General features: G+C 36.6%; 1 protein-coding gene across 1 annotated transcript in view; it reads left to right on the top strand.

Moving 5' to 3' along the window:
- The window catches only part of LOC139151347 (N-alpha-acetyltransferase 60-like), a 52775-nt gene extending 35736 nt beyond the window's left edge, over positions 1-17039 (top strand). Inside the window, exons 4-5 of the mRNA XM_070724053.1 lie at positions 2121-2355; positions 6300-17039. Coding sequence (XP_070580154.1) covers positions 2121-2355; positions 6300-6564 — 500 coding nt within the window. The 3' untranslated portion in view covers positions 6565-17039. The remainder of the gene's footprint in view (positions 1-2120; positions 2356-6299) is intronic.
- The last annotated feature ends 869 nt before the right edge of the window (positions 17040-17908 follow it).

Below are 17908 nucleotides of genomic sequence, written 5' to 3'. Positions count from 1 at the left end.
ACATGATGTTTGTTATACTGCTACACAAAGTTCAATATGATATGAGATGTCGTCAATATTTATCTGTCAAGATGGTTCAGAGAACTGCACTTAAAATCTGATGCTAACAGTTAATAAATGTGAACATGTTTGAAATGGACGTTTATGAACCTCAAATCAAATTCACAAGCGTCTGATCCAAAATACATGTATACTTGCTTGGTATTTTAAGTCCAAGACATCCGAATTCCAAGAAATTCCATAAGATTGAAGCAAAATGGTCTGGATGCAGAACTACATGTAGTAAAAACTTCTGAAGTAGGCACTTTTACTGCAAGATGTGAGATTGATCAGTATTCATTTATGCAAATTACATTAATGAGCATTGTTTGGGTATTGAAATTTATGTTAATGATTATTTACTGTTACATTGTGGAATATTTATCCACCATGTACAGTGTATTATATAAGTAGCAACTTAGCCATTTGTGTGGGAAAGCCTGTAGCCACATAGCCATTTGTGTGGGAAAGCCTGTAGCCACATAGCCATTTGTGTGGGAAAGCCTGTAGCCACATAGCCATATGTGTGGGAAAGCCTGTAGCCACATAGCCATTTATTAGGGAAAGCCTGTAGCCACATAGCCATATGTGTAGGAAAGCCTGTAGCCACATAGCCATATGTGTGGGAAAGCCTGTAGCCACATAGCCATTTATTAGGGAAAGCCTGTAGCCACATAGCCATATGTGTAGGAAAGCCTGTAGCCACATAGCCATTTGTGTGGGAAAGCCTGTAGCCACATAGCCATTTGTGTGGGAAAGCCTGTAGCCACATAGCCATTTATTAGGGAAAGCCTGTAGCCACATAGCCATTTGTGTGGGAAAGACTGTAAACTAGTTAGAGGTTGTTCAGCTATAGTTTTGAACAGTTATAGTAATAGTGACAGTAACCCTTCAAGTGTCCAATGGAACAATAAACAAAGTCTGCAAAAACTATATCTCAAAGGACAGAATTTTATAAAATGTACTTGTGTCAGTGTATATTCATGGACACTGAGTCAAAGAATGTATCCAACAATTTCATCCTCTCCCTTTATAGTGCTCATTGCCCTCTCTGAAATTCGATGTGATGTTTAAACCATTTCTTATTCAAATCTGATTATATAATTTCTTTAATGCAGCATCAAGGTAGCATGTGATATCACACAATCTTGATGGACACTTGATGTTATCTTGTTGTTGTAAAATGAGAAATGCGCATCACGTCAACCTGAAATGCAGTTTACTGAGTGTAATTGTGGTTAGATGTTACCTCGTGAGAGAGATTTCCTGTTTGTGTTCGTCTGCAGAATATCAGACCTGAGAATGGGATATAGTTTTTCGTCGACTCCTCTGTACTGCTGTTACCACAGTAACAGGACAATTTTTGCATCACTGATAAATTATTCATGTTGGCACCTGTGACCAAACTGTACATCAAGTTGCAGCATGCTGCTGTAGTATGAATTATGAATAAAATAATGGCGATAAATTATTTTGCTGATTTGATAGCTGCATTTCCTCTACAGTACAAAGCCAATGCATACAAGCTCTATAGCTATAAGTTTGTCCTTACTTGAGGTTTTTGTTTTATTTAACCCTTTCAGGCATGACTTTCTGCTAACTTACCAGAGTAACTCCTATATATACGGGTTTAGGCCTGAGAGGGTTAATACTTAGTAAAAAAATTTGGCCATTTTGGTTGAAGTATGTGAATAGTGAAGTGTTTGGAAAAAATCAATATTAAACTAAAGTTTTGAAAAAACTTTTTAGAGATTACTGTATTTCAATTCTATGATTCTATTTCTCCTTTCTATTTTTACAATTGTATCATCAGTCACACCAAGAGTGGATTACCTAATAATGCTATACAGCATGTGTGGCACTGGCTTGACAGGTCTCCTGTAATGAAAAAAATGCAGAGCTGAGTTTGATAATGTACTTTGTGAAAACATAATGTTCCCAATGTGTGGTATTTTGTATTTTCTGTTTTATTTTCATTGCCAAATTATTAATTTTCTATGTCACTGTATTCATTTCTCTGTTTATTTATTATTTATTGATTGATTAATTTATTTGTTATCTATTTTTCTGTATGTTTTCAGCCACATTGCTGTTGGACAGTTTGGTTTCATACTTGACTTCAGGGGACAAATCCAACGTCAAGGCAATATATTTGCATGTACTAGCCAGCAACACGACTGCGATTAAATTCTACGAACATCGGAACTTCAAGAGGCATAATTACTTGCCGTATTACTACTCAATCCAAACTCAGCCTAAAGATGGTCTGTCGTACGTCATGTATGTCAATGGAGGGCAGCCACCGTGGTCCCTTGTATATCCTTTAACGCGTAATGCACACATAGTGTCATTTTTGTGTTCCGTAATTACCCACTGATGCTCATCTTGCTCTCCATTGATATTTAGAAAATTAGAAAAAATAGCTGAAAGTCATTTATTGGAAAATATTTGAACAACATCAGGGGTTCATTATCACTGTAACCAAGTCACCCAAAAAATGAAAATCTTGAAGGGACAAAGATGGAATACATGTATGCATATAAGTGTCCATGGATTGATTTGATGTGCATATATTATACATAGTGTTCTGTGTATCAAGTACCATCTAACTATACCATATGCTAATGTTTAATGGTTACTGCGACGGCCGTTACCTCATTAACATGTATTGCTGGTAGACACCAGCAACTTATATGAAATCCTTCTCATACTAATTCTGTCTTTCTATTCTGTCTTTCTTTCTGAGCTGAATGTCACCTTTGTTGAATTGTCTTTCAACGTGTTTTAATTTTAAATTTTAACCATGTACCTCTCAATGTTGTACAAAAATGGCCCAAAAAATGTGTAAAGCCGGTGACCTTGTCTCAGCCTGTCATTATTTTCAAAACTCCTATCAGTCAAAAATGTTCAGGGGCTAGGTCATGGGCATGAACAGATGAGGGTGTCTTTTATAATAGTGATATGATGGGTATTGTGCATGTCAAGGCCGCATTGTCAATTGCCAGTTGGTAGAACTCGCACACATATGCTAGTGAACGAACAAAAGAAGAGTGCTCTTATGGGCATAGGAACTCCCCTCATCATTTATTTTGATCAGCATATCAACAAATATCTGTGTAAGCTGTTCACTGCTGATAGCAACATTGCCTTCTTGCGGAACTCAGTCATTGATACAGTTTCAAACACAAATGAACCCTTTTCAAAATTTCTGTCTGTGACGCTGTCTAATCTCTTTATCATATAAATTAACCCCAGTCCCATAGTGGTGAGGTGAGGGGAGTCATGACCTGCTCAAAGGGAAACAGGAGTTCTCCCATGTACCTTCGTTAACTCCCCTCCTGCTTTCTGGGTAAAGTTTGACCATCATGATGTACAGCAGAACTGTTGTGTTTTCTGTCACACTTTGGTTTTATTTAATGTGTATGCACTGCAAAAATACATTGTGACAAGTTTACTTTGTGACTTCTCCATAACACAACAGTGACATTATAATGCTAATTTCTTCACAAAAAGTAGCGAAATTATCACTGAAAGGGCGGTATTCGTTGGAACTATTGGTTGCACTTTTGGTTGCACTTGAATCTTGTCATCAATGAGCTGTTCAAGTTTCAGTGCAATGGGAGTTGAAAATCCTGCTGTTTTAGTCAAAGGCTCACCACGCTCTAGTCACCTGTCCTTGTTTCAAAGCTGCAGATGACACGAAGCGTATAGTCACATGACCAGGTACTTTTCCAAAGACTATTTCCCTAATCTTTCAAAAAAAATCCTCTGACGTCACATTAACGTCACCTCTGATGAGCCAGTAGAGACTAGATATATATATTTCCTCATCATGTGATATGTTCTGGCGAATCACAACACAGAATGAGCATGTGGGATGTTTTATATGTGTGGGTGTCTGTCTGTCTGTCTGTCTGTCTGTATGTATGTATTTTCACAGGACACTCTGCTGGACGATCTTCCATATCTTTACTGGTAATGGCAAATCTTCAGAAATTGGCACTGTGTTAGTAGACTGAACAATGCTCTACTTTGCCATAAAAAAGGAAAAAAATTCACAAGGCTGATTAACAGAAATGTATTGAAATTTTATGAAATCACCATAGATGGCCAGTATTGGTGGTTCAGTACAGTAAAAAAACAAACATGACGCACAGAGAATGAGATGCATAGACTGCCACAGATGTGACACGTTAGATTCTGCAGAAGTGACAGCTTGGCGTATAATTGCTTATGTCACAGTGACATTAGAATGGTATCATGATTTCATAAATGTAGGGACTGTACTGCAACTAATGGGCATAGGGTTAAAAGGGAGGGAAATCTGTCTTAGTACAACTCAAGTGCCATTTGCTGATGTCAAAAAAATATCTTCAAATTTCTCCTGGTTGAAGTGATTAGAAGCCTAGCTCCAGATTTCATTTAATTTGTCTAGATTACATTAGATAGGATTTCATCATTCAGGATTATGACACTTGAAATGCAGTATTAGTCTTTATGCTGACATTGATGAATCAGCCCGGCTCTTTTGTTGGCAGATGCATCTTTCTTCCGGCACATCAATGATAGAATTCCACCTTTTATGGCACAGAGGGCAAAATGTGCCCCACTCAAAGTGTTACAGCAGCATATGTTGGCATCTACAACATACTAGTATGCGGACTGATTTTGAAATCTGTCCATGATAGCTAACTTTTCATGGTTTCATTTTTTTGCATACTTTAAAATTTGATTTCTGTCAGAAGGTTAATAATAATAATAATAATAATAATATTGGGTTCTTATATAGCGCACATATCCACAAGTACATGTGATCAAGGCGCTTTTACAATTATTATTACCCCTGGTCACTGGACCTAATATGATACCACTCAACTCCCTGGGGAGCAAACAACAGCTCACATGTGCAGCCAATAAGCGCAGCAGAGCTAAACACACACATTACAACCACTGTCCTACCAGGTACCCATCACTGGGAGAAGCAATGAGGAATAAAGTGCCTTGCCCAAGGACACAACACCACAGCCATGCCGGGGCTCGAACTCGCCATCCTTTGATCGTGAGTCCACTGCTCAAGCCACTGGCCCATGATGCCTTAAGGTTATCACATACAGTAGCAATCAATTTGAATTTTCGATAGAGTGACATTTTATGCAATTTGTTTGTCTAATCCAAACTTAGGATTGTTTGTTTTGTCCGCGGTTCATCCACAAACCATGCTTTGTCTTATGCAAAATTCATATGGTGCCCTCTGATTTTTTTAGTCTTTATTGAAAAAAGTGATATTTTTAAGTTGCTGTGAGCATAGACCCTTTTTTGGGGTTTGTGCAGTGACCAAAAGGTGGCAATTTTTGAGATGGGCACTCTATATTATTAAAATATAATATGAAAAGTTCTTCAAAACTCAGTTGTTTCCGTAAATTCTGTCCAAAGTCACAGCAGTCTCTGAACAGCCTGTGGTTTGTCATGATATCACTAATCATGCCATTGAGAAGCAAAAGATAAAGTTGACATTTATTTTGTATACAGTACATTTCAGAGAGCATTATGATTTTACATCACGTTCAAGTGGCAAACTCACCAATTTGCTTGATATACCTTATTCTGTAAACAAAAATTGACCTGAACTGTCGCTTTCATGTTGACCACAGGATGTTTCATGAAAAGATCAAACATACTTTTTCACTTCTTTCATACAACATACATCCGTAGCAAACTCTGTACCCCAGCCCATATTGAGTGATGACGTGTTTTTGTCCTGGTTGTCTTAGTACACAGAGCTTAACCTTTTCTGGTGTCAACCTCTATATGTTAGGTTGGGGTAACTCAGGTATGTTATGAGAAATCAGGCTTGATTAGAATGGGTTAAGGGTTGAGCTAATCAGTGTGTTTGAAAACAAAGTTCAGGAAACTTTTCAGTAAAACACAGGACATGAGCCATCATTACAAAAAATAAATCTGCAAATGATTTATGTGTGTAAAGGTATTATGTCATATTATATTCATCAGATGAAATTGAGAAAATTAACCTTTTGAATTCTCTACAGGGATGAATCTCTTAAGTGTCTCACAGGTCAGGGGGTCAAAGGATTAAATGATTCGGTTTGTTGATTTATTCATTGTGGCATTCATGTGACTACAACAAAAACAGTGATATTATTGTTGCATTGTTCATAAATTTTATCAGTAAACCGTTTACAATTCTTCATATCTAATTGTAGTAATTTTCAAACGAGAATTTTTCCTTAACTTAATCTCACTGATTACATCAAACATTTTGGATCACAGTTGTCAACCCAATTATCCAGGATACAGCCAGGACAGTTCTCCAATGCCGTCGCTAGGCGTACCAGGAATTGGTTTTCGGGCATAATACCGGCGAGGTTCCAGCACTCCAGCTCCAGCAATGGAAGTGGAAGCAGCGGCAGCGGGAATGGAAATGGAAGCGGAAGCAACGGTGCAAGCAGCAGCGGTACTGCCAGTGGAAGTGGTGCCAGTCAGAGTTTGCAAGTCCACAACCTGTGAAAACGACACGCAAACAAACAAATTAGTGGAGGAATGAAGAAACAAACACACTAAAATCTCTGAAAAGTGCTGCGGTAACACAGACTGTATAGCTGTTACCCCTACACTACCAACAAGCAGAAATGCCATGAAATCTGCACAAGGCTGTGAAATCGGTTCTCATATTTGTGATATCGACAACAGAGGTGAACATTAGAAGTGTGTGCTACCTTGTACAGTGAACCGCAAATGAAGATTTGCACTTGAATGAGACTCCAAACAAAAAATGTAAATAGAGTAGATGAAATATGGCCTCTCATATACATTATATACATTCTTCTGTTTAAACATTCAGGTATGACTGGTCTTGATTTTAGGAAAAATTTAGTCCAAGCGAGTCATAATTGTGCATTTTTGCTAATCTTAGTGTAATTTGGGAAGCCAGGGTTTTAACTAGTCCTTTTTTCTTGTGTGAAAAAAGGGAGAGATACTCATTGTGCTCAGGAGACAGACAATTCTGAAAAGTCTTCAAACTTTGCCTTCCCTTGCTCACCAAATTTATTATGCAGAAGTGCACAGACATGTATATGAAAATATTAAAAGTTAATTGAAGTACCAAAAATAATAGATTATAATCAAGCTACTAATTGGTATTCAAATTTGTTTTAATACTGAGCTAGTCATGCCAGATTGATGAATATGATACCTGTAAAGAAAACTGAAATAACACTGCTTAAACCTTGCTTGTTTAATTAAACCGGTGATGTATCACTTGATATTCAGAAATAATCCGATACCAATAAGGTTGGAAAGCAGAGAGCAACTTTTATTCTTAGTTGCTTGTCTGCTCTCATACACATTTAATCATACCCTGCACTGAATGAATTCAATGCCAACTTGAATGAAATCAACCTTCACTACTTCTTCCACATGGAACTGAATCCCTTGTTTTAGAAGTGTTCAGAGTTGACAAAATTATCTCTTGTTAGACTGTATCATGTACCTTATTCAGTCATGTTGCTCCCCCAAAATTTACCACATATGCCTAAGGCGCACAAGCAGCATGTCGTGTTGTCTAGCCTCTCTTTGTGTTCATTTGCCTCCAATTCTTATCTGTATTGGTCGGCTGAAATATGGGTTCAGTGGATGTAAAATGTCCAGTAGTTACATTTGTGAGTAACGAGAAAGTTCTCGGTGCCAGTGTTTTTCTCTGTTGAATGGTGAATTTTACCCCACCTCTGCAAAATCTCCCGACTCAAGGTCTGCTAAATGGTACAAGCTCACGGGCTCATGACTTGAATATTTCAGAACCTTTCACCCAAGATGACTTTTCTGTATAAAAGTAACAAAAATACCCGAACCCAGGAGTAGAAATCCCAGCATCATTGAGTTCAATCTATTTGACTCCAAAAAACAAAGGGACAACAGGCCCAGAAAATCCCTTACAGCAGTCATGTTATACATACCGGTATTCATTGTAACTTAACAACACAGAAAATTAGTGCAATATGTTTAGTTACGAGATCCCATTACATAAGGACAGGCAGTTGAAGGCAATTCTAAGAAAAAATTAATTAAACTCACTTCCAGAATTATTCTTACAGAGTCAAAGACCACTCCCAACTCACGTAATATAGTTATGATTTGCAAAGATTAGACTTTGGATATGAGACAGAAGTGTATCATCTAAAAAACCTAACAGGTACCCATATAGATTTATGCTCATTAGATTTTTATTGATTTTTTGTTTTGTTTTTGTTTTGTATTTTTGTTGAGATATTTGATAGTGACCTCTGCAGAGGCTATTCAGTGGCTGATGGACAATTTTTGTTGCTTTTGCAAAAGAAAGCATGCCCAACTGACATCCTGGTACCTGTTTAGCAGACAGGTTGTGCATTAAAGATCAAAAGTTGAACTGACTTTTTGTGAGACAAATGATGAAGCTTTTTCAGGACAGAGTCACCAGTATCCTGTGATAAAAAAGAGGCCCAGTAGATAATCAAAAGTGTAGTATCCAGTTCTACAGAAAATCTTGGATTTGCTGAAAGAGGCAATTCAGATAAATGTTCAAAAAGACTCTTTGAAAAAAAACCAAACAGGTATTCTGAAGTGAGTACACGTTTTTGTGGGTTCTAGCGTAATGCAGTTTGCCTCAAAACCAGGATGTGTGACCAAAGGAGGTATGTAAATGACCCAAGAACCAGGATGTATGTCCTGAAAAGCTATTTCACAACCCAAGAATCAGGATATGTATGTCATGAGCAGCAGTGTCACAGCCCAAAAACCAGGATGTGGAAAGTGCAGATGTTGGAACAAATATATATATATATATGACTTTAGGATGAAAAATCAAAAGTGCCATATAGTAAATGGTCTGTGGACCGTTCTGTGAAACTGAGGAGCAAGAACCAGCGTGGGTAAAAAAGCAGGATTACGTATTATTAAAGATGTTATGTCATGCAGATAAACTGAAAATAAAGTGGATTACTAATCATGGCAGAATTGCAGTTTAAAACTTGGATGTAGTTATCACCGTTGTACATAGAGTGACATGCAAGTTACAATATAGAATCAGTATGAGTGGTTCTACTGCCTGAATGTGTAGGCAAGTGAAGATAGCCTAATGACCGGTATGGAAGTGAAAGGAATATGAAACTGGAATTGAAATGTTGAAAACAATGACAATTGCTGCAGCAGTATGAGGATGTATTTTGGTCAATGAAGATTGTCAGACAGAGCCTTGTCGGACAGAGTATCTGTGTAGGCTGTGAACGAGTTTCCAGTAATCGGTTCCGGTATATGAATGGTAGTATTTATATGTCTCATGGTTTATGCTCATTTATAGTTGCATGGCTTTCCATGCACATGCGTGTGCTACACTTTTATTTCATTCCCATGTGTAGAAACCTGTTATATTGCTCTGTTATAAGAACTTTTTCTTTTCAGAAAAGAGAAAAAAACAATGCTCAAAGACAGAAACATTTTTGATTGAATTTTGTATCTAGTTTATTTAGGCAGGGTACAATACAGGTTTAAAATAAAATTTGGTGTCACTATTCTGTTGTCATTTTTGTCGTAGTGACGTAGTCTACCATTGAAACATAAAACAAGATATTATTTTGCACAGATTCCAGAAGTTAAATTTTAGGGTTAATGTGCAGCAGCTCGAATATCGTATTGGGAGATTGTAATCATTCACAGAAATTCTTCGACTCTTTTGAAATGATTCAGTTAAGAATATGAAGCTAATCAATAAGCATCTAGCTTCCGAGATGCTGCACATTGCCAGAAATTTTCAAAGTGCTTTCCACCAGTACATAGTAGCTGACAAATGATGAGAGCTTAGTTGCTATGTTTTGAATTTTTGAAACCGGAATCTGCTTGTATTGGTTCCATAGTATGAGATTGTGTATCATAGAATTCCCTTGATAAAGCTTTTCATACTGAAATACCATAGAAGTATATCTTGATCGCATCATGATAAAACTCTTTGTGTACACAGTGTGATGTTGCTACCAGCATACATTATGATATTTATGCAAGTCCACTGTGTGGTCATGAGCATATCCAACCAGGAAATATAACAGTACTGCATTGTGTACAGGCTATGTTTTGTGCTAATATAATGTACAGCCCTTGTTTTGTATTATTTTTTTGTTTTACAAATCTAACAGCTATTTTTTTACAAATCCTACACCCAATAATATAATTACAATGAATGCCAAGCCAATATTTGTCTAAGGAGAGAAACGAAGACAATTATTGTTTTCAATGAATCCACATAACTGTACAACGTGAATGCTGACAGTTAGAGCGTCTTTTTCTGAGTAGAACAAGAAAACGTTAAAAGATACAGAACAAAAAAGAAAAGGAAAAGAACAAGTGCACAGTTGTCCAATTATTTCCAGAAGGTGGGATCTTCCAAATAAATCTAGCTTTGTCATTTTACTTTGATTCCATGGTTTGGCTTCTTAACCTGTGTCATTGACATATTTTACACATTAGTGTAACAAACACTGACGGTGTTTTAAGTGATTTGTATTGTAATCTTCAAGGAGACTGTCTGGCACTGTAAAACAGTTTTAAGTTTGTCTCCGTTGGACTCTTGCAAGTCACTGAGCTTGTTGATCAACAACACTATCATGAAATTTACGGTTGCTGGTAAAGAAGCTGAATAGATTTTTCTAAAATATTGAAACAACTAAGTATTTGCAGCTATTTTACACAATTTATTAAATTTCCAAATCAGCATTAGTCGAAAGAAGCAGCAATTCAAAAGAAAAAAATATTTATTTTGTCTTGAATTTGGATCTACTGATAAATATTCTTAGCCATCAAAACTTAAAGTTAGCCTTAATTTGTTTTGTGCAGCTCAGGACTGACTAAAAATTATGGCAGACATGTCAGGGAGCTATGTTGTAAAGATCAGGTGCTGTCAGTGCTGGCTATGACGTTAAGTCAATCATGGGACAACTATACTTACTTTGTATAGAAAGTACTCTAGTGAGAGGCAGAACTATAAGGTGGTCGTCTAAAATGCTTTGCGCAGTGAAACCTGTCCAGGACACTTGTTGGATTGGCCAGTGTGTCTTTAATAGATAGACATCTGCCATATTTCCAAGTTCAGAGGTCAACTTTACCATTAGAAGCAATAGGATTGGTCCAAACCATGATAGAGAAATGATCAACAGTATTTCTCTAAAAGTGGCTCAGATTATGTTCATGTTCAAGACATTTTATTTGCTCTTCTAATCAACATAAAATATCTTGTCATGCACTTCATTGGTATCTCACTTACTGTGATGTCATCATAGTGAGCCATTGATGATTCTGATGTCATCAGTGTTTGCTTGTTTTTTCATTATTTCATGGTTGGAAATGCTCATGTTGTGATAAGCCAAGTCCCTGTGCTGTGTTAATCATGCCGATGTTATCCGGTCCCCAACCCCCTCACTTTCAATAAATCATACAAAAATCAAGTTTACGATGAAATAAACTTTGCACAAATCCGTACCACTTTCCCACTTTCCTGCCAGTGGAACACTATCCCAAGAAGGGTGAGGATGGATGTGTTAGGTGTGGATGTGATGCTTTTCCAAGTTTTTGGTGAATGCCATCATGCAGCATTGTATGGCATTCATAGTATTATAATCATTATCGTCATTAACGTTATCATTTTCATGATTACTGCAGCAAGTCAGTTGAAAATAAATTTGAGTGGTGTAAGGGGCATATTGATTACAGAGCTCAAATGTCAAGTTATTTTTTGTCATATTTTCTAGATTTAATATACAAGGGTATCAATGTATGAAACTTGAAAAATTATCCTTCATATGCTCTTTCAATGTTTTATCAAAGATGATTGTAACTGTGCATTTCATTTATTTGCAATTGTCACTGATCAAAATATTCCTTTGAGAGGTTGCCTTTATGTGTCTTTTTCTTTTTCTGTGTTTCCTTGGACCAGTGTCTTACTCTTTGGCTTAGCACACTGGTTGAAATGTGACCCTTGCATACCAAAATTACGCCAAGGATTACATCAGTTAGCATTCTGAGACAGGGGGAAAGAGGAGGGCATTTTAATATTTTTTACACTGTCAATAAATATTGATTTGGGGAGAATAATTGTGTGTGGAAGAAGCAAGGCCTTTGCTAGTTAAACGGGCAAAATTTAGTCACACTGTTCTTCATCTGTGCTTTTTTAAAGTAAAACTTGGATATCTATGTAGCATCTGTGGTGATATGTTTTTACAGATGAATAAACTCTGAATATAATCATCATGAAATTTTAGAGCAGTATTGAAAAGTCTAAGAGAAATCATTCAATGCTGTGATAAATATTTTGTTTTCCTCTCACAAGTTAACTGATAATTTTAATGTATTTGGTTTGCTAATCTTGAAGGGCAAGTAAATCACTCAAATTGTATCACTGTAAGATTTATTTTTAGCAACTCGTGAAGATTACAGTCAAAATGAAAAATAAAATCCAATAAATTGATAGGGATTAATTCCTTCAGGTCATTCACAAAGTAAGATACAGTACATTGCGCCAAAATTGAAAGGGTTCTCCATTGTGTGATAATATGTCATTTACTGTTCCTCTGTCTACAAGGCAAGGCTGAAAGACGCTGGGCCCACACTGAGCTACAGCACAGTTCATGAATGTCCTAAGGAGGGGGGAGGGGGGGGGAGGGTATGTTTGTATTAATTCAGTCATCACCAAGTGCACCCTCAGGCAAGCATGCTGGGCCCATATCGAGCAGTAGCACAATTCGTGAATATCCTAACAGGTGTATTTAGTCATCACGAAAGGCACCCTTAGGCAAGCACTAATTCATACCAAAAAGGAAACGGGCCCAGCGTTCTTCAGGAGAACCATGTGACGTTCCACTCTAGTCTTTCTTGGCTAGAGCTAGAAATGACTAAAGAGATTTCATCAGTCTGTGCTAGGGCAGCATTGTGATGTAACATTTTGAAAAAGCCAGTCATGCGATATGATGTACAAGTAAGAAGGCAAAGATCTTTTTTGTATGTAGAACAGGAAATTGATATTGTCGGTGTAAGGAGAAAATTGGACTCTCAGAACTTTGTGAATTTGATTGTAATTTTATGAAATTTTTTGTCAAATGTTGGAGAAATGACAGTGACATGAATATTACAATGATCGGTCAACTCTGGAATGACTTTCCTGTGATTAAGAAATATCAATGTTTAATATAGCTAGGAAAAAACAGTTCAGAAAGTACCATGTGGACTGGGTGCTGCTTTCCTGGTATGTAAGAAGATTGAGTTTGAGAAGTGCAGCTGATTGCAGATGGGTCAACATGATTAGAAAAATGTAAATGAATATTGGAAGAAGTGAATATAACTGCTCGGAAAATTCATATCCATAGTAAAGTTCAAAGTGAACAGTTTATTGACCATAACATTCAGATGAAAAATGGAAAAATGAACAAAATAGCGTACTGTAATTGTGATCACTCATTTTCAATTCTCTTTGAACACTTATTTCTTAGACAACTTAATCTATCAGATCTTGAGGCAATGCAACTATAACTGCTCTTCTTGAATAGAAATGTGTATTGGCAAATCTGCCATAAATCAGAAAAAAAATTAAATATTTTCCCTTCTCTATTAAAAGGGAGGATGTTAGTATGCTTGTTTTATCTTTCTGTGTGTGATGGATTTCTTTTTGTTGGGGGGCACAGAGAAATACCTCAACACTGTCAATCCCATTCACCAGTGTTGAGATCCCAAGCTGTCCACGGTAAACGCGGTGACAGGGGTTGTTTGTTACAAATTCTGGTGCTGGGAGGGTTGAAATTGGAAGAGAGATGACTTTGTGTGTTTTATTGTAGTATTTCAGTCTCTTCAAAACAAAGAGGTTGCTTCACTTTGTGTCAAATTATTTAAATTAGTGTTTGTGTCAACGATCTTCTTTTGGTGTGTTACATATTGACTTCAGTTTATTTCGCAGGGTTTTAATGATGTATATTAGGACCCCTTTTTCCATAAACAGTGCCTGTTTTCTTTTTAATCTCTTTTACTGTGAAAGTATTTCTTCTAGATGTAACGTAGATTTCTTGCAACTCAGTCATAAGTGGACAGTGTTTCCAAATGCAAACATACATGAACACACTCATAATTGTTTTGTATTATTTTTTATCGACTGATGTAAAATATTTGACTTGACCAAAACTTTCTGTGGGAACTCACTTTTCAAGTAGTAGTCATCTTTACTTAGCTCTTTTCACAACTTTTAAATGAATTACAGGAATGAGATTTCACATCATATCAGTAGAAGATTTCTCTCTGGTAAATAGCAAATGTTGACTTTGTGTACTGGTTTTTTTTTGTCCAGACGTTGTGTTTCATGTTTTATTTTCAAGTTATGGTAAAGTTTTTTGCATTTTTCTATCAAAAACTGAGCTAATATATGGCAATACAGGAGAATGCGTAGGATAGTCGTGTACATCTAACGAGGAAATTAATCCCCCTGGTGGGAAAAACAAAAAGTAAGCGGTAATGTCCCCACATGTTAACTTACCTAGGATTATGCCAACTTCACCATCACTTTGCTAAGAGCCCATAGTCCATCTGAGACGGGCTTCCAATATGTGTATATGACTACTAAGGTTTCCTGAATTTAATAGACTGTCAACGGACAATCGGGACATTTCCTTCCACATGGATATTTATTTGCCACAGTTTATGGTTACTAGTACATTTGTGGTTCGAGGTTTCTCATTGAGGAAAATCTTCAGGTTATACAACAGCTTTACTATGTGAACTGTTTTTGCAGTCGGGAAAATGATTAAATTTGAAAGACTTTTCACAGTTACACTTTATGTTGCTTTTTTTTAATCGTTGTAAAGACAAATATGACAGCAAAGATCAAAGAAAATTACGTACAAGATTGCCATAATCATAACTGTGGTACTGTTATCAATTTTCTAAACAATGTACACTTCTTGGAATTACTCTGTTAATGTATTTCGTTGTTATTTGTGCATTGATCAGTTCACAGTCCCTCCACTCAGAGTGAGTGGAGGGACTAAGATCAGTGACGTGGTTAAAGTGGCACTGTCTATTTTTAAAAATATTTTAACAATGTTATTTAAAAACCAATGGTCGATGCTTGACCCTGCCATTATGTGTGGATCTTGTGAAAGTAATAGACAACTAATGTTGTGTTTTGGAGAAATTGCATTTCCATGGCCCTACAAAGATTTAAGTATTGTGACTAGCATACTCTTAACCAGAGTTGGTCAGCACAGACATATTGTACACCCAATGAGCGAGCCTACAGCCTGACACAATTTGAACATGTGCACCATGCTTCTTGTGGACTCCCTAAGATGGTATCAATCAGTACAACACACCTTCAGAAGCCCCACCTCTTAAAAATACAGAAATGGCCTTGAGACGTTGATTTGTAGGGTTGTGCCTGTAACTGTCTTTTTTCAATATGAAAGTTGACAATCTGCATGTAATGTGAGTGTCAACTATTGACCATTATGAACAACGAAAAGACAATGCCGCTTTAAACAGACAAAGTTATAGTTCTTAGATATTATTTTTGTCAATTTTTCTGTCATTTTGAGGATCAGGTGTATCATAAACCATGGTCATATAGTGGACAAAAAAATACTTTCAGGCCTACATACAAGTAGAAAAGACAGAAAGGTGGCATAATTTCTGGTATCAGTGATTACAAGGGTATGTGTGACATTCATATCACACATTGACATTACATCAGTTATTGCCTGTTTTTAGACACTTTTTTTTTCCTTTGATGTATGTGAAACACTTTAAAATGGTGACTTTTCCTTTAATGTTGATATGGCTGGATCTCAGATGAAATTTGTGTGAAGATGGAAACAAGGCGCACTCTTCATTTTTGTCAGGGGTTGCATTTTCTATCGTTCTGCACATTCTTTCCAAAATACTGCTTTACCAATCATTCTAGAAATGCTTTCCAGCAATGAGTTTATTTCATGTTTACTGTTTTGACCATAGGGAGGTACAGTTTTGAAGTCAAATTACATACGTCACTCGTGAAACCTATTTTCCTTGGAACAATAAATTTTCAGGTCGTAAATGTGTTAAGCATCGGATGAAAACTTAGGATGGCCATGACTCGTCTCTGTACATGTTCAAATCAGTGTGTTTGCATACTTATCTATATTTTTACCTTCATGTAAAATTTTAGTGAGACAAATAGCAATTTCAAAGCCTTTTTAAGGGTTTGTATCTGTCATGTAATGCTGAACTTTCTTGAGAATTATCTTCCGGCTCATGTTTTTTGTTTTTCATACCGATTGCAAGTTCTTGTTCTGCTCCCCAGGTCATGTTGAAAATCCAACCATTTAGCTTGTCAACATTCACACATACCGGTAGTCTGTGTGTGCAGAATGCGCCTTTATTGTCTACATACAATTCTTGTCCGGACCAGAATTCACTTTTCGACAATAACAGTGCAGTCTACACATGTACAGGCTGAGATGACTAGCTGAATACTGTGTATCTCAACATGCTTCGGGAGTAGAACAAGAAAAAGTACACATCAGAGAAAAAAGTGATGGGAAAAAAATCAAAAGTTACAGCTTCTGGCTCTGTAACATAGCTGAAGAAATCATGTTTAACAACAGAAAGTGACCTACCCAAGTAGTCATGTTTTTTTCCATGCATGCATGAATAAGTGAATTTGACTTCAGAATTGTTTCTTTCACTGTGTTAGACTAAAATCACACAAATTCATTTTGGGTAGGACAGTTGTGACGTATATTTGAAAGTATTATTTCCACTGCCTATTTTATTGTAAATTGAAATGTTATTAATAAGCATCCAGTTTAGCTGAAAAAAAAAACTGTAAATTTTCAAGGGAATTCAGAAATTTTGTAGGAGTATAGTAGATTTCATTACTAATTTGCAAATTTATTGTTTATTTACATGTGAAAGTCATACATAAATAAATGTACAGTCTATTCAAATAATACCAATGTCTCATTTTGTTGCACAACGTTGGCGTTCTTGTCTATACAATATTCGACTGACATCATGACCATAAAATCACAGGAGACCTAAACCACCCGCTTGATCGTGAGAGGGTTATCACATTTCAGAGAGAGAGAGAGAGAGAGAGAGAGTCAAAATTATCATTACGATTTTGTAAGCCTGGCTTTCTTATAAACATTTTAAAACAATTCTCACATTTGGCTGCTACAAAAGAGCTAGAAACATCCACCACAAGAGGGCAGTCTTCTGTATAGTATGCATGTACAGTTTATGTTCTATACTCGGCAACGTCTCCTCAAGTCCTCATTTGTCATAATGTTGAATTACATTCTGAAATCTCACAATTAGTGTTCTATGACTTTATAATTTATATTTTGGCATTATCCCCTTCCTCCAGATCTCTTGAGCAAGGTTTATGGTTCAAGTGCTTGGCTGATCATCAGTTGACCATCAGTTTATAAATACAGCAAGAGCAGTAGCGGTTTGCTTCAAAAGTGGCTCCAAATTTTCAGTCCACATTTGTTCATCACATGACATTGTTTGTGAGCAGATCCATAATATTTCTGAAGTTGCCTTTACAAACAATTCCACATGTATTCTGTGCACTCCTCTGAAATTCCTAAGGAAATACATCATTCCCCAGGGTTGGCAAAGCTACAGTTCTCTGCCCCCGTTTCTGAATCTTTCATCAGTTGCCATTGATATTAACTGTTCACATTGTGTTAGCCCTCTGTTCTCCTTTGAAAGTTTCAACAATTCAGATCAAGTAGCTGGGGGCCAACAAAGCTGCTCATGCAAAAAGATGCTCACAGGCAGTTTCTTCATTTACAGCAGGTGGGAAATTAAG

The sequence above is a fragment of the Ptychodera flava genome, chromosome 15, assembly GCF_041260155.1.
Source record: "Ptychodera flava strain L36383 chromosome 15, AS_Pfla_20210202, whole genome shotgun sequence".
In the NCBI taxonomy this organism is placed as follows: Eukaryota; Metazoa; Hemichordata; class Enteropneusta; family Ptychoderidae; genus Ptychodera; species Ptychodera flava.
The sequence above is the reverse complement of the archived record's forward strand: the minus strand, read 5'-3'. Positions and strand labels throughout refer to the sequence as shown.